At 38.0% G+C, this 23,272-nt stretch overlaps 1 protein-coding gene across 1 annotated transcript in view; it reads left to right on the top strand.

Annotated features, from left to right (window-relative positions):
* Positions 1–23,272, top strand: part of LOC124612457 (serine/threonine-protein kinase VRK1-like) — a 90,953-nt gene that overhangs the window by 36,520 nt on the left and 31,161 nt on the right. Inside the window, exons 7-9 of the mRNA XM_047140685.1 lie at positions 490–669; positions 14,557–14,735; positions 22,639–22,733. Coding sequence (XP_046996641.1) covers positions 490–669; positions 14,557–14,735; positions 22,639–22,733 — 454 coding nt within the window. The remainder of the gene's footprint in view (positions 1–489; positions 670–14,556; positions 14,736–22,638; positions 22,734–23,272) is intronic.

Here is a 23,272-nt window from a genome sequence, read left to right on the forward strand (position 1 = left end):
CACCCTCACCCTCAGCCTCTCCCTCTCCATCCCTCACCCTCAGCCTCAGCCTCTCCATCCCTTGGTGACGGTTCTGTTACGTTTACAAATAAATCTTGCTTATCACTTCTCCAATCAAAATACTGTTGTTACTGATTCCTAACTTTGTGGATTGTATCAATATTGCCAGTGGATTTAAGATACTTCCATAGTAAACTTTCTTATGTAATTGTTTTGGGGGCGATGTTCCTGGATAATTCCACACAAATCATTGTGTGTATCACTTATACAAAAGGAAGTCATTGCCAGTAGCTGAAAATAGGTGTGCTCATTTATTGTGGTACTGAGTAAGGTTGCACATTAAATATTTCGAAGACAATGTAGTGATAAATAAGTCTCAACTTAATATCAATGAAACTACCAGTAACGCTGCTTCTGATGACATTATTTTATATATGCATGTTTTCAGGTAAAGTAACTAATTTCACGTGACATTGTTTTTGTTTGAAGCACACTCAAGAAGAGGGGATCTTGAAATTCTGGGCTACAATTTATTACAGTGGCTTTGTAGCAAGTTACCTTGGGAAGATGAACAGGCTGATCCAGATTATGTTCATGAACAGAAAAAAGCATTCATGTCAAATATTCCACTATTGATGAAGTGCTGCTTTCCGAATGGAGACGCTCCAGGTATCTGTAATCATATTTTATCGGTGGAGCATCTGTCAGTTTTACTGAGGTATAAAAATGATCTTCAACCTTTGTTGACATTAAAAAATGATTATCATGCAGTTATTGCCACCTCAGTCGTAATCAATAATTTGTGTTACATCAGGTTCACAAAACTTAAAATTGTTACATAGTTTTCACTATTACTTTTGAGTTACCTCCCTAAAAGATTTATAATCGTGGTTCAACTTGTACTGTAGGCATATTTCATACATTTATAGTAGGCACTTGTATTTTATGTAGTTTATGAAATGGATTTTAAACATTACAGTCTACATTTATTTTGCATGTTGACACAGAATTAGAGGCTTGAATTTTATAATATTCTTTGCAAATTGAGTCTGACAAAATTAAAAAGAGTGTTTAAAAAAATATTTCCCTACTGGTAGATGGTGATGTAAGATATGAAATCCAGTACAGAGTAGTTTGTATCTTGTATGATTCATTTCCATATAAATAACTTTGCCAAATGTAAGGGTTTTGGTTACTTATCTTTTTTATTTTAACAAAGTGGACATCGACTATCGAAGTGTTGATTGCTCAAGCTTTTATTAGGAAGCAAATATTACACATTGAAGTTGTCTGTGTGTTGTACGTAAGACAAGTTTCTTACTGCACTTCACTGTGTATTCAACCTCAAAAATAAATAGAATGTGTTACACTGCAGCTGATATGCACTGAAGAGCCTATGAAACTGGTACGCCTGCCTAATATCATGTAGGGCCCCTGTGAGCATGCAGAAGCACTGCAGCATGACATGGCATGGACTCAACTAATGTCTGAAGTAGTGCTGAAGGGAATTAACACCATGAATCCAGCAGGGGTATCCATAAATCTGTATGAGTATGAGGTGGTGAAGGTCTCTTCTGAACAAAACGTTGTAATGCACCCCAGATATGCTCAATAATGTTCATGTCTGGGGAGTTTGGTGGTCAGTGGAAGTGTTTAAACTCAGAAGAGGGTTCCTGGAGCCACTCTGTAGCAATTCTGGTTGTGTGGGGTGTTGCATTGTCCTGCTGAAATTGCCCATGTCTGTTGGAATGCATAATAGACATGACTAGATGCGGGTAATCAGACAGGATGCTTATGTACATGTCACCTGTCGGAGTAATGTGTAGACGTATCAGTGTCCTGTATTACTTCAACTGCACATGCCCCTCACCATTCCAGAGCCTCCACCAACTTGAATAGTCCCCTGCTGACATGCAGGGTCCATGTATTCATGAGGTTGTGTCCATAGCCGTACATGTCCGTCTGCTTGATACAATTTGAATTGAGACTCGTCCAACCATACAATATGTTTCCAGTCATCAACAGTCCAATGTCAGTGTCGTCTGGCCCATGCGAGGCATAAAGCTTTGTGTCATGCAGTCATCAAGGGTACACGAGTGGGCCTTTGGTTCCGAAAGCCCATATCGATGATGTTTTGTTGAATGGTTCATACGCTGACATTTGTTGATGGCCCAGTATTGAAATCTGCAGCAATTTGCGGAAGGGTTGAACTCCTGTCATGTTGAATGATTCTCTTCAGTCGTTGTAGGTCTTGTTCTTGCAGGATCTTTTTCTGGTCGCAGCAAAAATTGAAGATTTGATGTTTTACCGGATTCCTGATACTCACGGTACACTCGTGAGATTCTGGTACGGGAAAATCCCCACTTCATCACTTCCTCAGAGACTATGTCCCATCGCTCGTGTGCCGACTATAACACCACATTCAGACTCAACTTAATTATCTATCAGCTGCACCAGACACTTATTGGCTTACATAGATGTTGTCGACAGCAGTGCCGTATTCTGCCTGTTTACATATCTCTGTATTTGAATAAGCATGCCTGTACTAGTTTCCTTGGCAATTCTCTCTCTCTCTCTCTCTCTCTCTCTCTCTCTCTCTCTCTCTCTCTCTGTGTGCGCGTGCGCGTGCGCGTGCGCGTGCGCGTGCGCGTGCGCGCGCAAAGTGAATGTCAAAACTTAATGTGTGCTTTTTATTATTTCGCTGCTGAAGAAGAACTGTTCAAAAGTTAGAGAAGAGTGTCTGTTACTTTGACAGTATCTCAACTACAGATTACAGAATCTAGTGAAACATAGTTATTGAACTTTCTAAAGCATTTGTAGTAGTTCAAGTGCACTGTATTTGGAAAGCAATGGATGAGTGCCCTCAGTATAATGTACATCAGCTGTCTTACGTAAGAGAACAGATGTTTTTAGACCCGGTTCCAATTTGTGTGCTTAGAGCTGTTGTGTATCTGGTTGTTGCACATACAGTGAAAACCCTTTTCAATGAATCCGTGGGGACCTAAATGTAAGTTCACGAAACAGGAATTTTTCTTAAATGAGTTTTGCCTGAGTACGAGGAAAGATGGACCCGGCTACAAATTACCAATTGTTTATCCTTCCATTGTATTGTAGTGAAAGAAGTTGTCACTCCAATTGGTTGGTATTAGTTAGAATTGATTCATCTAACATTAAAGGAGGAAAAGAAACTCCTAATGGTATCAGGTTCTCGTTCAGCAACAATGAAAGTTGGTGCAGTGGCTTGTGCTTGTTGTTGTTGTTTGCTACCAGCATCACTTTTGGCTCCTCCATCACAGTGTTCCTTCACAAAAATTTCACACATCTCACTTTCATTTTGACAGTGGAAGGCAGATCATCATCATCATCATCATCATCATCATCATCAGAAAGTCCTGGAATGTTAAATTTTCAGAAATATCTGTGGTCCTATTCCATTCTTTTTCTGGAATAATGTGGCCTCAGACAATAGCTACTCTTTGTGAAACCATATAACAGTCTGTTATGTTACAGAATTCCAGGTAACAAAGAACATATTCGTAGTCTGTAGAATTCTGAGACTCATCATTTCCTTTCTCTAAGTGAATGAAATTTGACTTCTGCGCAGTTGTTACTCAGAGTCTGACTTTGTTGAAGTGTATTATGTCCAGAGGTTGCTGATGACATGTACAGTTTAGAGGAAGGAATACAACATTTACATTACTCAGAAGCAGTGTTTCTGAAGGCTGTAAAGGGAATTGGTCAGTAATAGGTACAGTCCCCCCGCCCCCCCTGTTTTTGCACCTATCTCGGTATATAAGTGCCTGAGAAATCTCAGACGTGTGGTGTCATCCAGGCAATGCTGTTATATTTGTAGATACAAGAGAATATATTTATGTTTTTGAACCCCATGGGAGTGTTAAATTTTCCTTTTATTAGCAGAAGCAACTTTTCACTTCCATCACTATTTACACACAACAGTGTAATCATCCTTTCTGTACTCCCTTTTACTTCCATAGAATTATTATAACTTAATGGAATATCACTGTAGCCGACAAAATCGTCTTGAGAGATTCAGCAACTGTCTAGATATTTAAGACAATTTTCATGTATTTTTCTGTCTCTGTTGCACATTTTTAATTAGATTACATATTTCGATCACTCTGGATCATCTTCAGATCTAAGAAGTTGTGTCAGCAACGTGTCTTGTCTACTCAGAACCACTACTTCAAGTAACGGTTCTGAGATGAAATAGTGGTTCTGAGTAGACAAGACAGTATGCTTACACAGCTACTTAGATCTGAAGGTGATCCAGAATGATTGAAACATGTAATCTAACTTAAAATTTGCAACTGAGACAGAAGAATAAATACGATTTAACTTTAATAGATTATGTTTTTACAGGAAGTACTTTATTTACTTGATTGTAAGACAAGGTTTTTTGCCAAATTCGTCATTTGAAAAATACGGGGTCATCTTATATTCGCAGATTTAACTATTGCTTCCGAGATAAACATTTTGACAGTGTTCAATAGATAAATATCGAGGTTGTCTTGCATTTACAGATGAAGCTTTGGCTATTGAGGTTTCGCACAAATTTATTTTGAAGAGTTCTGAGGGGTAGAGTTTAGCAAACAATACTTCCATTTGAATAGGATCAAGATTTCCTGATACATAGAAGCACTTGATGCAATGTTGATCTTGTTCAGTTGGTCACGTGACATTTGACTCACAGTACTAGATACATGAGAAACTTTGAACTATATGCTACAGCTATCTAAAGCTCTGCAAATAGGTTAAATACAGGTATGGATACTGCACACATACATTTATGCTGCTTTGTAAGTAAAGGTAACATTGAAAGTTGAAAATCTTGTCCTTCAAAACCAATTTTGATTCTGAACCAAAGTTAGTGTTTTATTTGGTTATGAAAAACTAATGATTTAAGAGGTGTGTTGCAAATGAAAATTTGGTAGCTTTTCACATGTTAGAATACTGGGGAGAAAAATTACCAGCTTTTAATCAGCTTTGGAACAAGGGGGTAAATTCAGATGAAACGAGAAAGAAAAAAACCCAGAATTAAATGTCTAACAAATGAAACACATCACATTAAACTGACTTCCGTTGTTATCACAAGAATAAATTACAGCAGAAAGACTCATTAAGGTGATATTACCAACAGATGGCATTAGTCCAGTGAAAGTTCAAGAATTGGATTCAGTTGTGATTGCAGTCTTTTATTTATGTATTAGTTGTTGCTGTTACACACGTCCTGCACCCTAGAATATATAGATGCCCTTGTTTCAGTGTTGCTCAAGCACAACACTAAGGAAGACCTGGAGTGGGCCAGTGACACCAGTTTAGTTGAGAACTATGAATGTTCAGAGGGGAGTGGTGAATGAGCAACAAATTTCGTGTTGCTGCCAACTATGGAAATCTATACTGCATGCTTTGGCTTTTTATGAACATTTACCATGTTTAAACTGCAGTTTGTCTAAATCCATTTGTATAAATAAAAAATAAATTGCAGCATACTTGGAAGAAATAGCCAAATATTTGTGACAATGAAGATGTATGTTTAACAGTTCCCCTGTTTAGATGATGATGATGATGATGATGATGATGACGACTATAAAACGTGGTACCACAGAACACAGGCTAAATAAACAAAGGAGACAGTGAAGATAAAAATTAATATGAAAAGTTTCTTGTTATATTATTTCTTCTTTTATTATCAAAACATAGACAACCAGTAAATGGCATAAGATTAGGATTGGTGTTATGGTAACAGATGCTCAAGTCAGTAAAAGTTTGTAATCTTGGTTAATCAGAATAAGTTTAAAAAATGCTTTTTTCTGAAGGAGCTTCTTAAAAAGAGTTCTTCATGTATTCAGGGTCATCTCGTACTTGTGTAAATACATTATATTATAAAAGAAACGAGTCTCATCAATGTTGAAAATGTCACGTTATCACCCATGGAAATGTAATGTTTTCAAATATCTTACAATTTCTGCATATGTATCCTCGCTAAGAAGTGACATCCCCCCCCCCCTTTCCCCCAGCCTGCTGTTCAGTGCAAAGAAAATTTTAGTTTTAATCTTCAAGGCAGTTTCACAAACCTTCTCACATAGTACGTACTTGCTTATAGGAGTTACTTGAAACCCTTTCAAAGAATATTTCCATGTCAGCGAATTTAGAAATGTGAATTTGGATCCAGAGTAATCATTAGCTTTGGAATTGAATAAAGCTTGTTTCGTTTTGAATAAGCTGCGCACTAGATCGTGATTCTTCCTCATTTATAAAATTCTTACGTTAAGATTGTCTTACATGTGGTGGATGGTTGTGAGCTTTTGCTGAATTGTAAGCTGTCTTTGTTTGCAGACCATAACACCACAAAAGCAAAACTGATAGCTTCGATGCTTCAATGAACAAACAACAAAATTCTTTGCACATTGTAGACTTTGTGACTTTTATGACATCAGATCTCATGACCTAAGTAACACAGTATGTAGAACTTTCTGTAATGGTATCACATTTCCAGTGGGAGGAGTATTGTCATGTTGTGCCGACAATACGAATAGGTAGCAAGTGTACAAAAGCAGTGTGGGTTGTAGTTAGCAGAATGAATGTATATTGCAACAATCAAGAGATCAGAATATGCACAATTACTGTAAGGGGTTTAATAGTGTGTTGATGGGCATATTTGACCCTTTCACTGCTGTTGGTGTGTGTACATGCCCTGCTACACTGGATGTGTACACATGCACCACTTGGGTTTTCCGACAGTGTTATGGACATCTGTGGATGAATTACTTCGATGGCTTGGTGAAAAAAGTAGTTTCGAGCATTTATCATATAGTATATGTGTGCTGTCATTTGCAGAAAACCTCATTCGATATCTGGAATTGTTTTATGATATAAAATGACCACAGGATTCTCGAGGCACAAGCATGTAAATGGACACGTCACGTGTGCCTGTCCTTTGCATATAAAACCCAGTAACTCGAGAATGAAATTACATATCATTTTGCTCTAAATTTTAAATAAAATTTTGATGCCTTATGTGCATTTCATTCACTGCAAAGTATAAGCCAAAATTAGCTGTACACATAATTTGTGTGATGTGTTTACCTCTGCATATCTTAATTTGATGCAGTGCAGTAACTGTGGCATATTAAAAAAAAGTCTTTTCTTGATTGAACATGTCAGACAGTAAGATGTGCAAAAATCAAATTATTGGATTCGATTGTGATTATTTATATGTTAGGTTGAATGCCAGATCTCATAGGACAGGTTGTCCAGTTTTTTCCAGTCTTGCAGATTTTCATTTGTTGGAGCAATTTCATTTGTCCACAGTAGCTCACTTAATTCACTTCTTTGATTTTCACAGCAAAATACAACACTTCCATACTGTTGCACATATTTCAAAGAATAAATAGTAAATAATACGGCTAGGACCTCAGTATTTACATTATATTCCTCTTGTCTCAATGACTTCATCATTCAGCATTTGATTTCATAGTGGCGCTCTTCTGTTCAAAGCTTAAGTGTAGGAAAAGTCCACAACTGCAGACGAAAAATTACTTTCAGGTGTCAGTTTGTCATTTGGAGATCTTCTTGATGACTAGCTTGTTTGATTTTTCCCAGTCAATAGGACAGCATGGAAAAGTACTGGATACTATAAAACCAATATCTTTGTCTCATTGTTGGTTTGTGATGGTGATGCTTAACCACATTACATTTTAACATGGGATGAACTTCTTACTCTCATGTGGGAATGCATTACAAATTTCTGACACCACACAATATTTGATGCCAGTTATTGTATTTAGTCTTAAAATTAGACATTTCACACACAGGTTCCAAATAATTTTAGAAATAATTGCAAATTGTAGCAAATACTCTCGAAAAATTTTCCAAATAACAAATTTTGTCATTCAACTCTTAACGGTACTGTAAAAATGTGTGTGTTCTTAGAGATATCTTTGGGACTCAGTAATTTTGCTGTGAAAAATATATATTGAGGAACCTTGTTACTTGGATTTAGCAGTGTCCTTTCATCCCTTATTTTCATGTTGAACTGACTGAAAAAAGTATGGTAAACTCTGGAAGAAGTACTATGCAATAAATTAAAGTATATACCGTATGCAGATCAGTTTGAGCACGTAAATAGAGAGGGTTTTGGAAAGATCATAAGCAGTGACATAACCTTTGATTTAAGTTAATTCATTGTGCTAATGGGTGATGGCATCTCAAATCATACAGGTCATGGCAACTCGTGGTCATGAATTTCACTGTAAAAAAAAAATGTATTAAACCTCTATGACATAAGTGTTAAGAAATAAAGTATTTTCATTTTATCTTAATTTTTGTAAATAGTAAGGCCTTTTTATAAAATGTGTATTTGTAAATAACTCTTAAAGCAGTAAAAGGTATTGCAGAAACATCTGGGTCCTCAGGTAACAGTATTAGCATCACATTATTTGTGCAGGAATTGCTACATTCACAACAAGAATAAATTTAGTGACAACCCACCTGAACGATCACCATCACCCAAATGTGAAACTGAAGAAGATAGTGCAGATGTTTATATACCTGGGTGAGAAGTTAATGCATTGAATGTTAGCATTTCTGCTGTAGCCCCCACTATATCCCCTCTTAAACATCCAGGAAAGAGAAGAAGCACAAGAAGAAAACAGCATGTAAAAAGAAAAGTGGAAGAAATTGAAAAAAGTGTTACACAAACATCATCTTCAAAACTTTGTGAAGTGTATAATGTAGATGGACTTGGTGCAGAACCTGAAGATAGTGATATGTGCATGAAATGTGATGTGTGGTTTTTAAACCTAAATACTGCTATCTCAGCAGACAAGTATGCTGAAAAGATCCAGTGACTGATACAAGGTAACTAATTTAAGCAGCAGGTACAGAAATACATACCCACCTCCTCAAATTACTTGAGTTGAAAGGCTCGTAAAATAAAGAATGAGCAAGGTATTTGGGCATGCTCAGATTCTGGCTGTAGGCATCCATTGCAAAATGATATGCGTCTACTGCTCTGGAAAATTATCTAAGTGATGACAAAGATTGCAGCAGGCAAAGTCCTAACCAGGTTGTTGTTATCTCTGTTAGTGAAAAAGAAAGATGAGAAGATATATGAGAAGATCAATAATAGAAGCATATCTCCTAATGAAAAAGGAGAACCTGAATTTAAAAACAGGTCTCACAAAATTTTACTCTTTATGATCAAAACGGGTAAAATGCCAGCCAGTGAAGGAAGTATGCACATGTATTTACTGTACGAATTTGAAACTTCTTTGTTCTGCCATAAGCAGTGTCACAGGAAAGAAGTAAAGAGCTGCTAGATAAATGTTCATTGCAGGAGTGTGCAATGTGTCCTGATGCTGAAGTGATGACTGTTGAAGCATTACACCTTCAGGATACTGACAGTGATTTAACCTATGCATTATGGGAGGGAGGAGGGTTGGTGAAGAAGATAGTAGAGCCAGAGAAGTTCATTGCGGAGGTTAGAGGGGCATTGGGTCATGAAAGGAATAGCTCACAATCATATCTGGAGGATTCAGAGACAGGCCATAGCACAAGTAAAATCAGCCACATCCCAGAATACTGACACATTAGTTCTTCATTTTGATTTTGCTGAGAACTGATCTATTGCTTTGCAGAAAGAAATTCAAAGTTACCACTGGCACACATCACAGACGTCAATCTTCACATGTGTTGCTCACTTCCTTGGATGACAGTGCTTTGCTGTTGTCAGTGATGATCTCACAGTGCAATGCACCCTATGCTGTCAGCATGATAATTGATGACACAGCATCTGGAGGCCATGCATTTCCTAAGCATGTGTATGTGACTGAGGGTGCAACATCTCATTTTAAAAACTGCTTTCAACTATATGAGCTTGGTCAACACTGTAGTACACGAATTAAGACAAAAAATGGATATTTTCAGCAAGTGATCATGGAAAAAGTGCACGTGAAGGGGTGGGAGGTATCTATAAACATCTTGCAACAAGATTTAATTTCCAGCACGATGCTGTTGATGCTAGAAGAGATGCTACTGGATTTGTATACACCATATCAACATTGGTAACAAACATGAAACTCTCAATTCTAAATAAAAGTACATTAAGGGAATTCCATTTAAAAAAGAGAGAAAAGTGGTATTTTTATGAAGCCTACAGTTTGCATCCTGGAGTGGCATGTACATTGCAGGAATGGTTCTCCACAAAATGCAACCTGTTACTGTGTGTGAAATTCAGAGACCACAATATACATTAGAAGACTTTGTAGTTAGCTACTTCATTTCTTGTGTGTATGGCAATCAGTGGTGGGTAGGACAGATAACAAGTGTGTCTCATGAACTGCAAGACAGTTCTGTCTCCTATATGACACCCCATGGTCTTGCTAATGCTTACAATTGGCCATCATCAAAAGGTCGGTGTGCTGTCCCCATTTCCCAAGTACTGCTCTTGTTGGATCATGCTTGTCCGTATGCAAATTCAGCTCAGCTATAAGAGTTAAATGAGAAGCAGATGAAAAAAATACAAATAACCTCTTTTCAACAGTTTAGTGTTGATTGTTACATTTTAGGCAGTTTTAATTCATGGAAAGTCACGAAGAAGTAAAATCATGACAGAAGACAATAATAATTTGTGAATGTCAAATAATGGAAAATCCAGGATGGAATGTAACAATATTATGAAAAGGAAAGTTACTATTCACCATATAACAGAGATGCTGAGTCACAGATAGGCACAACTGTGACAGTCTTTAAGTTGTGCCTATCTGCCACTCAGCATCTCTGCTATATGGTGAGTAGCAACTTTCCTTCTCATAATATTGTTACAATTTGTATTATCACAAAAAGAAAAAGGGTATAAATATTCTATTCTCATTTTTATTATAAAATGTTTTCGAACAAAATTGTGAATTGCTTTCCTACTCATTTATAATGTTGTAAAGTAATTATTTTGATACAGAAAAACCATAAAGCTAGGTCTACCTAAAAAATTTCTCACATTTCGTACAGACAATATAGCCCACTCTGATTGTACATTCCCTAAGTACAATGACCAACTAATGTATCGTGAAATTTTTAGAGTATTTATGATGGGGGTTTTGGAGAAAATAATTTCTAGATAACCAAAAAATTTCAGATTCTTTCATCTTTATGTACAAATATCTCGACAGTTTAAGAAGTTCATGCATTAATGTCATAGCTGACAGTTAGCAGTCTTTCCACTTTTATCATTTCTCAAGACAGTTAACATCCTATGACTTCATATTTTCGAAACATAATTTTGAAATTCACAGAAAACTACAAATTTCCATAGTTTATTTTTCCAAAAAATGAAAAAGATCAGAAGTGTATATGTATTAATCATGTCTCACAGTTTTGGGAACTGAGTATTTATTGAAAATAAATTCAGATCTCTTATCACTTCTGGTTTCTTTATTACAATTTTTCAGTTTTTCCTTTTGTTATGACATTTTCACAAATACTCTCATTAGAGAGGTCTGTAATGTTTAAACAGATCAGAAAGTCAAAATATTGTAGTTTTGGAAAGGTATTATGTAAACTTCAACATATTTTTTTTTTCAACGAACTTTGAAATAATGATGTGACACATTCACTCATGACCTGTATGATTTGAGATGAAATTGCCGTAATGTTGGTATTTTCCTGTGAAGTATTTTTTACATGTGCTTTTTACTTTAACTTATAAGAAACTATACTCCAAACATTTGGTTTTCTTCTTCTTCTTCTTCGCGGATGGATCACTTAGGACCACGCGTAATCAACATTTGTTGGCCTTCCTTTTCGCCCAGTATTCCTTCATAAACAACGAATGGGCTAGCTTTCGTTGCGTAGACCATGTATGTCAGTTAGTTTTTCTCTCTTCTTCCTCAAAACCCTGTGTGTTTGTGATTTTTCTGATTTCATTTCTATCATGTAGATTTGGAGACCCTAATTCTCTCAGGTCTTTTTCCGTCTGTTTGTACCAGTTCGGTCTTGTAGTTTTGTTCTTTAAAAATGTATGGATTTTGTGCGTTAATCTGTTTGAGTCCATTCTTTCTAAGTGCCCCATGAATTGGATTCTTCTCATGTGCATTGTGTCTGTTATTTTGGAGATATTTTTATATATTTCTGCATTGGGTTTTGGGTAATGTACCCCATCTTTAGTTCTTGGTCCTAGGATTTTCCTCATTATCTTACGTTCTTTCACTTCTAATTCCTCTTTTAGTGTTCTTTGTTGAAGGTTTAGTGTCTCAGATGCGTAGAGAGCTTCGGGTCTAATTACTGTTGTGTAGTGTCGTATTTTGCAGTTCCACGAGAGACTCTTTTTGTTGTAAATGTTTTTTGTTAACTGAAACGCCATCTCCATTTTCTGGACTCTTGATCTGACAGATTTCTTTTCATTACAATTTTATGCAATCCATTCACCTAAATATTTAAATTCTTTTACACGAGAGATGTAGTTATTACCAATTTTGAGATCAGAAGGTGCATCTTTGACGTCAGTCATAAATTTTGTTTTTTCAAATGAAATTTGTAATCCTATGTTAGCTGCCTGTTCTTGTAATAATTCTAGCTGTTTCTGTGCATCAGTAATGTCTTGTACGATCAGTGCCATGTCATCAGCAAATGCTAAACAGTGTAATTCTATGCCCTTATGTCTTGGTCCCAGTCTGTGTGCTGGTGCACCTGCTTTTTTCCATTCTCTAACAACTTTTTCAAGAGCACAATTGAAGAGCACTGGGGACAGTACATCCCCTTGTCGTACTCCTGTGTCTATTTCAAATTCTGTGCTCAATTCTCCCATAAATTTTACTTTGGATTTGGTCTCCGTGAGTGTTTCTTTTATGATGTTTGTTGTCTTTTGATCTAGTCCAAATTCTGCTAATACTTCAAAAAGGGATTCTCGGTCTATACTGTCATATGCTTTTTTAAAGTCGACAAACGTGATGACATAACTTTTGTTTGAAGTACTATGTAAATATTTCACTACGTTTTTCAAGTTAAGGATTTGTTCTACGCAAGATCGACCTTTTCTGAACCCACCTTGGTAGTTGCCTAGTTTTGAATCCAGCTGAGGTTCTGCGCGGTTTAGTAGGGCTCTAGACAGAATTTTGTATGTTATTGACAATAAAGAGATTCCACGATAGTTGTTGGGGTCTGTTTTACTTCCTTTTTTGTACAGAGGATGTATGATTGCAGTCTTCCAATCTGTGGGGATTTTTTCAGTTTTCCAGATTTCATGTATAATTTCTTTGAGTTTTGCAATAAGATTTTCTCCTGCATTTTTCCATAATTCTGCGATGATTTGGTCTTCTCCTGATGCTTTGTTATTTTTCAGTGACTGAATTATCTCTTTAATCTCTTGTAAACTTGGTGGCTTTGAGTCTGGGTTTCGTTGTGTACAATGGAACTCAAATTTTTCTGCAGGCTTTTCACAATTCAGTAATTTAGAAAAGTATTTTGCAAGAATTTCACAGTTTTCGATGTTGGTATGAGCAATTTCCCCATGGTCATTTTTGAACTGGAGTGATGGAGGAGAGTACTTTGTTAATTTTTGTTTGAATACTCTGTAGAAATTTCGGAAATTGTTTTTCTTGAAATCATTTTCTATGTCTTGCAATTTTTTGTCTTCATGTTGTTTACGGACTGTTCGTATTGCTTTTGTGACTGTTTTCCTGGTATCTTTGAGATCTTCCAGGGTCTTTTGATTTTTGTTGCACAACCAATTTTGCCATGCCTGTTGTCTGAGATTTATCAGTTGGTCACACTCATCTGTCCACCATGGGTGTTTACGTGTTCTTGTTTGCGGTGCTACAGTTTCAGCTGCATTTAAAAGTCCTGCTTGCAGTTGTTGCCAATTTTGTGGTTTTAAATTTTGCGTTTCTTTTGTAAATTGTTCATTGCCATTTATCTTTTGTACATCATATTTACATTGTGGAGATTTCTTAGTGAATTTTTTTTTTTTCTGGAATGACATCTAGGGAGAATTTTGTTGGGTAATGGTCGGAATCTAGGTCTAGTCCATTAAGGACTTTAAGTTTCATGATTTCTACTGTATTTACGCGGGAGATCATTACATGATCCAACTGATATTCACCTAGTAATGGATTAGGTGAGATCAAAGTTTTCGTTTTCGAGGCTCTTTTCTTGAAAAAAGTTGATTTGAAAAATAAGTCATGGTCTTTGCAGATTTCAATGAGTCGCATGCCATTCCGGTTGGTCTGTGTATGCCCTGACCATTTACCTACCCAATATCGATATTTCTTTTCTTTACCGATTTGTGCATTGAAATCGCTCATAAGGATTTTGACATGGTTATTTGGGATTTTTTGGAGAATATTATCTAATTGGTTCCAGAATTCTTCTACTTCTTCTATTTTGTTTTTGTTAGTGATGTTAGTTGGTGCAAGTCCATTGATTAGGGTGTATATCTTATTAGCTGATTTTATTGTCATCGTGGAGAGCCGTGTGACTGAAGTTTTATGTTTTAAAGTAATGTTAGATAATCAGTTAACATGTACTTCTCTACTGTTTCAGCTGTAATAAGTCAGTATCTAAAATACGTTGCAAGTTTGGAATTTGACACACGTCCTGACTACAGTTATTGCCGAAAACTGTTGCGTAAAGGCATTACAGATGCGGGGTATGTGGATGATGGGAAACTGGAATTTGGGTTATCTGTTTCTCCTAGGATGAAACAGATCAAAAAGAAAAAGGTAACTTATTTGTCTACGATATTTATTAATATGCCATGAATTTCACAGTTATAGTCAGTAATCCTCAAGTCAGTTCGTTTTCTTTGAAAAATTGTTTCTGTAAAAATTCTCTCTCTCTCTCTCTCTCTCTCTGTCTGTGTGTGTGTGTGTGTGTGTGTGTGTGTGTGTGTGTGTGTGTGTAAATTTACTAGTACATAAGCTTTCAGTTTATACAGTCATCATAGGAGGAAACTTGAATCATCAAACAGTCAAAGGGAAAATTAAGGTTTCATAAGTGGTGGGTATTAAAAGTAGCACTGCAAAATATTACTGAATGTGTTCTCTGAGAACTATGTAACACACATGGTTTGGAACCTCACTTATGATGGAAAAATATGGGATTGAATAGCAACAAATGGACTCGAGACAAATCAGCTACATTGAAACTGATAGCAGTTACCAATAGGCAGTTGAAACAACAGTGATTACCAATGTAAAAAGGCAACTAAAAAAGTAGAAGGCTTTGTACGTTCACCAAACTAAAAATGTTGTAGTGTCATATGTCAGTAAGCAGTTACAAACATTTAGCTCTGGAGAAGAGCATTCAGAAGAACTGTGACTGAAGTTTGGAAGAATAGTTGACCGTGCAGTTGATAAATAAATACTGGGAACAACAGTTCATGGTGGGAGGGACCCTTCATGGGATACAACCATTGTAAACAAACTGCAGAAGAAATAGATTACTGCATAATATGTGTAAAACATAGCCTAAATGGTTACAGTGGGTGAGTGAGTGAAATGGAATTATAGGATTCTGTACTTAATTTTCAGCTGAGTTTGTTCATATCATAACCATAATCTGCTAAAATAATTGTAATAATAATTAAATAATAAGATAGAGCCAGTTGATATTTCCTGTGACGACCTATCTAAGGCACTTCACTGTGTGTATCACACTACTCTACTGGATAAATTGAAGTTTGTGGGTTTTATGGTATAACCAGCCAGTGGATTATGTCATATTTAACAAAAAAAAAAAAAAAAAAAGGAATCAGGAAATGTAATCCGGTGATATTATTCTGACTGGGAAGAAATCACACATGGGATTCCCCCCGAGGCTCATTATGTCCATTAGTTTTCCTCATTTATGTAATTGATCTTCTCTGTAATATACAAGCAGAATTAGTTAACATTGCAGATGATACTAGTATTGTAATCAATCCAAGCGTACAAAATGAAAGAAATGGTAAGCAGTATTCGTAAAAGTACTGTTACTGGTTTTCTGCAAATGTCCTCAGCTCAATTTAAAAAAGACAACGTATTCAGTTTTGCAAGGGGGTACTACAGTAGTAGTAAGTGTAACCCATGGTGAGGAAATAATAAATAGGGTGCAAACTTCAGAATTATTAGTTGTCCATATTGATGAAAATTAAAACTGGAAATAGCACATTTTGCAATTCCTAAAACAACTTAGTTCAGCTACATTTACACTTAGAATCATTGCAAATCTTGAGAACAGACAGATCAGTATTTTCATTCAATAATATCAAATGCAATTATGTTCTAGGGTAACTACTCTTGAAGAAAGAAAGTCTTAATTGCTCAAAAACATGCTGTAAGAATAATACGTGGAGCTAACCCTCAATCACATTATAGACATCTGTTAGAGTTGGGCATTCTGATTACAGCTTCACGGCATATTCCCTCATGAAGTTTGTTGTAAATAATCCACTGCAGTTCAAAAGGAACAATAATGTAAACAAGTACAATAGCAGAAGGAAAGACAATAGTCATTACTCCACATTAAGTTATCTTCAGCATAAAAGGGTCACACAGTGATGCAGCTAAAATTTTTGATCACTTACCTAGTAACATAAAATATCTGACAGGCTGCAAAGTAAAATGTAAAGCAAACCGATAAATTTTCTCGTTGATAACTCCTATTCTGTAGAAGAATTTGTATTGTTGTAATGTGTAAAATGTGGTGGATAGGAATTACTAAGTCACATCTGTAAACTATTTTTAAAAAATTATGATTGTTCAGCGTGTAACCATATTTACACGTTAATTTTCAATGTGAATGTAAAATGACTAATTGCACGTCATTATGATATGTTGTGCAAAATGATTCATGGAACATGAGACTGACTGACTGACTGACTGACTGACTGACTGACTGACTGACTACTATAGATCACTCTAACAAAAAACTGAGTTTGGTAGGTGGAAGAAAGCACCTGTCTGTAAAAAAGTGTTCGAAAGAACAGACATCACACATATACAATAGCAGAGATAAAATTAAAATCCATGTGGACTACATGTCCCAGTCAAGGGTTCAGAATAGAGTTTTGTATACTGTTGAAAGAGTCCATAACAAGTTGCCAGTAGACATCAGACGGGAAACTGAAAATTCCCATATGTTGAAAAAGAAAGTAAAATAATACCTCATCAGCTACTCCTACAGAGTATCAGAATATGTGGACTTGCGATAAATTCCATGTAAATCTGTATTAACAGATATTGCTTTGCATGGGTATATAGAATGGATAGCGGTATGTGTAAAGTTATATAAATATTTTGTTTGAAACATTAGATAAAAACAGCATCTGAGTGGGATTAGAGGAAGGGCAGTGGCTTGTTTCAGAGTAGCTGCTTTTCTCATTATGTATAATAGAGGGAAACATCCACGTGGGAAAATATATATAAAAAACAAAGATGCTGTTAACTTACCAAACGAGAAAGTGATAGTATGTTGATACACAATGAAAAACACACAAATACACACACAATTTTCAAGCTTTTGCAACCCAAGGTTGCTTCATCAGGAAAGAGGGAAGGAGAGGGAAAGACGAAAGGTTGTGGGTTTTAAGGGAGAGGGTAAGGAGTCATTCCAATCCCGGGAGCGGAAAGACTTACCTTATAGGAGAAAAAGGACAGGTATACACTCGTGTGCTTGTGCGCGCCCGTACGCGCACACACACACACACACACACACACACACACACACACACACACACACACACACACACACACTGGAGCTCTGATAGGTTGGTGTCAGTGGGAAGTATCCAGATAACCCGGACGGTGTAACACTGTGCCAAGATGTGCCGGCCGTGCACCAAGGCATGTTTAGCCACAGGGTGATCCTCATTACCAACAAACACTGTCTGCCTGTGTCTGTTCATACGAATTTGTTGCTGGCCATTCCCACATAGAAGGCTTCACAGTGTAGGCATGTCAGTTGGTAAATCATGTGGGTGCTTTCACACATGGCTCTGCCTTTGATCGTGTACACCTTCCGGGTCACAGGACTGGAGTAGGTGGTGGTGGGAGGGTGCATGGGACAGGTTTTACACCAGGGGGGTTACAAGGGTAGGAGCCAGAGGTTAGGGAAGGTGGTTTGGGGATTTCGTAGGGATGAACCAGGAGGTTACAAAGGTTAGGTGGATGGCGGAAAGACACTCTTGGTGGAGTGGGGAGGATTTCATGAAGGATGGATGTCATTTCAGGGCAGGATCTGAGGAAGTCGTATCTATGCTGGAGAGCCACATTCAGTCTGATCCAGTCCTGGAAAGTATCCTGTCACAAGTGGGGCACTTTTGGGATTCTTCTGTGGGAGGTTCTGGGTTTGAGGGAATGAGGAAGTGGCTCTAGCTATTTGCTTCTGTACCAGGTCGAGAGGATAGTTGCGGGATGCGAAAGCTGTTTTCAGGTTATTGGTGTAATGGTTCAGGGATTCAGGACTGGAGCAGATTCATTTGCCACGAAGATCTAAGCTGTAGGGAAGGGACCGTTTGATATGGAATAGGTGGCAGCTGCCATAATGGAGGTACTGTTGCTTGTTAGTGGGTTTGATGTGGTCGGATGTGTGAAGCTGGCCATTGGACAGATGAGGGTCAACATCAAGGAAAGTGGCATGGGATTTGGAGTAGGACCAGGTGAATCTGATGGAACCAAAGGAGTTCAGGTTGGAGAGGAAATTCTGGAGTTGTTCTTCATTCTTCATTGTGAGTCCAGATCATGAAGATGTCATCAATAAATCTGTACCAAACTTTCATTGATGACATCTTCATGATCTGGATTGACAGTGAAGAACAACTCCAGAATTTCCTCTCCAACCTCAACTCCTTTGGTTCCATCAGATTCACCTGGTCCTACTCCAAATCCCATGCCACTGTCCTTGATGTTGACCCTCATCTGTCCAATGGCCAGCTTCACACATCCGTCCACATCAAACCCACTAACAAGCAACAGTACCTCCATTATGACAGCTGCCACCCATTCCATATCAAACGGTCCCTTCCCTACTGCTTGGATCTTCATGGCAAACGAATCTCCTCCCGTCCTGAATCCTTGAACTATTACACCAATAACCTGAAAACAGCTTTCGCATCCCACAACTATCTTCCCGACCTGGTACAGAAGCAAATATCTAGAGCCACTTCCTCATCCCCTCAAACTCAGAACCTCCCACAGAAGAACCTCAAAGGTGCCCCATTTGTGACAGGATACTTTCCGGGACTGGATCAGACTCTGAATGTGGCTCTCCCGCAGGGATACGACTTACTCAAATCCTGCCCTGAAATGAGATTCATCCTTCATGAAATCCTCCACACTCCACCAAGAGTGTCTTTCTGCCACCCACCTAACCTCTGTAACCTCTGGCTCCTACCCTTGTAACCTCCCCCAGTGTAAAACCTGTCCCATGCACCCTCCCACCACCACCTACTCCAGTCCTGTAACCCGGAAGGTGTACACGATCAAAGGCAGAGTCACGTTTGGAAGCACCCACGTGGTTTACCAACTGACCTGCCTACACTGTGAAGCTTTCTATGTGGGAATGACCAGCAACAAACTGTCCATTCACATGAACAGACACAGGCAGACAGTGTTTGTTGGTAATGAGGATCACCTTGTGGCTAAACATGCCTTGTGCACGGCCAGCACATCTTGGCACAGTGTTACACCGTTCGGGTTATCTGGATACTTCCCACTGACACCAACCTATCAGAACTCCGGAGATGGGAACTTGCCCTTCAATATCTTCTCTCTTCCCATTACCCCCCCCCCCCCCCAGGCCTCAACCGCTGCTAATTTCAAGTTGCCACCCCTCGTACCTCACCTGTCATTCAACATCATCTTTGCCTCTGTACTTCTGCCTCGACTGACATCTCTGCCCAACCTCTTTGCATTTACATATGTCTGCCTGTGTCTGTATATGTGCGGATGGATATGTGTGTGCGTGCGTGCGTGTGCATGCGTGCGTGCATGCGTGCGTGAGTGTATACCTGTCCCTTTTTCCCCCTAAGGTAAGTCTTTCCGCTCCCGGGATTGGAATGACTCCTTACCCTCTCCCTTAACACCCACATCCTTTTGTCTTTCCCTCTCCTTCCCTCTTTCCTGATGAAGCAACCTTGGGTTGCGGAAGCTTGAAATTTGTGTGTGTATTTGTGTGTTTTTCATTGTGTCTATCAACATACCATCGCTTTCTCATTTGGTAACAATATACACACACTGAAACGAGCCACTGCCCTTCCTCTAATTCCACTGAGATGCTGTTTTTATCTAATGTTTCAAACAAAATATTGTCCATTTATCGTGACCGGGCCAAATATCTCATGAAATAAGCATCAGACGAAAAAACTACAACGAACGAAACTTGTCTATCTTGAAGAGGGAAACCAGATGGTGCTATGGCTTGCCTGCTAGATGGCGCTGCCGTAGGTCAAACGGATATCAACTGCGTTTTTTTTTTAAATAGGAACCCCCATTTTTTATTATATATTCAGGTAGTATGTAAAGGAATATGAATGTTTTATTTGGACCACTTTTTTTGCTTTGTGATAGATGGCTCTGTGATAGTCACAAACGTGTAAGTACGTTGTATCACATAACATTCCACCAGTGCAGACGGTATTTGCTTCATGATACATTACCTGTGTTAAAATGGGCCGTTTACCAATTGCGGAGAAGGTCAATATCGTGATGATGTATGGCTATTGTGATGTATGGCTATTGTGATGTATGGCTATTATGATGTATGGCTATTGTGATGTATGGCTATTGTGATCAAAATGCCCAATGGGCATGTGCTATGTATGCTGCTCGGTATCCTGGACGGCATCATCCAAGTGTCTGGACCGTTCGCCAGATAGTTAAGTTATTTAAGGAAACAGGAACTGTTCAGCCGCATGTGAAAAGACAACCACGACCTGCAACAAATCATGATGCCCAATTAGGTGTTTTTAGCTGCTGTTGCGGCTAATCCGCATATCAGTAGCAGACAAATTGCACGAGAATCGGGAATCTCAAAAACGTCGGTGTTAAGAATGCTACATCAACATCAATTGCACCCGTACCATATTTCTATGCACCAGGAATTGTGTGGTGATGACTTTGAATGTCGTGTACAGTTCTGCCACTGGGCACAAGATGGGACAATGACAGATTTTTTGCACGCATTCTGTTTAGTGATGAAGCGTCATTCACCAACAGCGGTAACGTAAAGCGGCACAATACGCACTATTGGGCAACAGAAAATCCACGATGGCTGCGACAAGTGGAACATCAGCGGCCATGGTGGGTTAATGTATGGTGCGGCATTGTGGGGGGGAAGGATAAATGGCCCCCATTTTATCGATGGCAATCTAAATGGTGCAATATATGCCGATTTCCTACGTAATGTTCTACTGATGTTACTACAAGATGTTTGACTACATGACAGAATGGCGATGTACTTCCAACATGATGGATGTCCGGCACATAGCTCGTGTGCGGTTGAAGCGGTATTGAATAGCATATTTTATGACAGGTGGATTGGTCGTCAAAGCACCATACCATGGCCCGCACGTTCACTGGATCTGACATCCCCTGATTTCTTTCTGTGGGGAAAGTTCGATATTTGCTATCGTGATCCACCGACAACGCCTGACAACATGTGTCAGCGCATTGTCAATGCATGTGCGAACATTACAGAAGGCGAACTCTCTGTTCAGAGGAATGTCTCTACACGTATTGCCAAATGCATTGAGGTTGAGGGACAACATCTTGAGCTTTTATAGCATTAATGTGGTATTTACAGGTAATCATGGTGTAACAGCATGCATTCTCAGAAATGATAACTTCACAAAGGTGCATGTATCGCATTGGAACAACTGAAATAAAATGTTCAAACATACCTATGTTCTGTATTTTAATTTAAAAAACCTACTTGTTCCAACTGTTCGTCTAAAATTGTGAGCCATATGTTTGTGATTATTACAGCGCCATCTATCACAAAGCGAAAAAAGTGGTCCAACTAAAACATTCATATTTCTTTACGTACTACACGAATATGTAATAAAAAATGGGGGTTCCTGTTTAAAAAAACACAGTCGATATCCGTTTGACCTATGGCAGTACCATCTAGCAGGCCAATCATAGCGCCATCTGGTTTCCCCCTTCAGGCTAGACAAGTTCCGTTGTTTGTAGTTTTTCGTTTGACGCTTATTTCATGAGATATTGGCCTGGTCACAATCAATGGACCACCCTGTATATTAGCATACTAATTGTTAACATAATTTTGAATCACTGTACAAAGCAATCTAGAATACATGAAGTCTCTCTTTATATGATGTATGAATGAATTTGTTTCTGATTACCTGCAGTGATAATTTTTACTCCTTTTAGGCTGTGTTCACATTATTTTATTTTATTTTTTTCATTATGGTTTCAACTTTGGAGCTTTTGTATCATGATGCCTAAATACTTGTACATACCCTTTGAGTGGCCTTCAATCCAATCCTGGTGCTCAGTGGAACACTTGCAAAGCTTTTTATTCTATTCAGAAGTGAATTCAGACGTATAAAATAAAAAGGCTAATTATTGAGATAGCAAACTGTGATCGCAACTGCATGTGTTTTATAGTTACAAATGTTTGTTGCAGTGCTCTTTTGAAGAACCAGAAAACATTGGTTTTAAACCAAAGAAGCCGTTCAGAAACATTTACAGACAACCATGTGTTGCTCACAATTTCAACAGGTATGTAATGTTGAAGTATAATTCTTGCTATGGAGTGGATAGTAGTCTTACATGAAATTGTGTATTCTATTGTTGTTTGGATTGTTACTGTTGTTCATATAAATAGGACATGCAAAATTTATGAAAATGTGATCGATATAAACACTCTATTGAAGGATATACATTAAAGCATTCAAAGTCAGCAGCTCAAGAAAAGAGAGTAATAAATATTTCATGGTGGAGGGAATATCTTAGCTTGACCCAACTTATTGTTAGATATGTTTGTGCAAGGGCAGATAGTGATGAGTTGGTGTATTAGTCCCGTTTCAGCTGCCTCCCCATCTCTTTCCACTTACTGTAACTTCATTCTTTTTTGAAGACTCATTCAGTAGTGTACAGGGAAATTTGACATTTCACATGTTCTAGAGGAAAAATATAGTGAACCCGAAGGTATCGCTTGACTAATATTGACTGGCAGGTATGTGACAATCATTGCTTCCTGCAATTTGTCACAGAAGTGTTAAATTTACTTGATATATTGTACACAGAAGAACTAACTC

Source organism: Schistocerca americana, chromosome 4 (genome assembly GCF_021461395.2).
Source record: "Schistocerca americana isolate TAMUIC-IGC-003095 chromosome 4, iqSchAmer2.1, whole genome shotgun sequence".
Classification (NCBI taxonomy): Eukaryota; Metazoa; Arthropoda; class Insecta; order Orthoptera; family Acrididae; genus Schistocerca; species Schistocerca americana.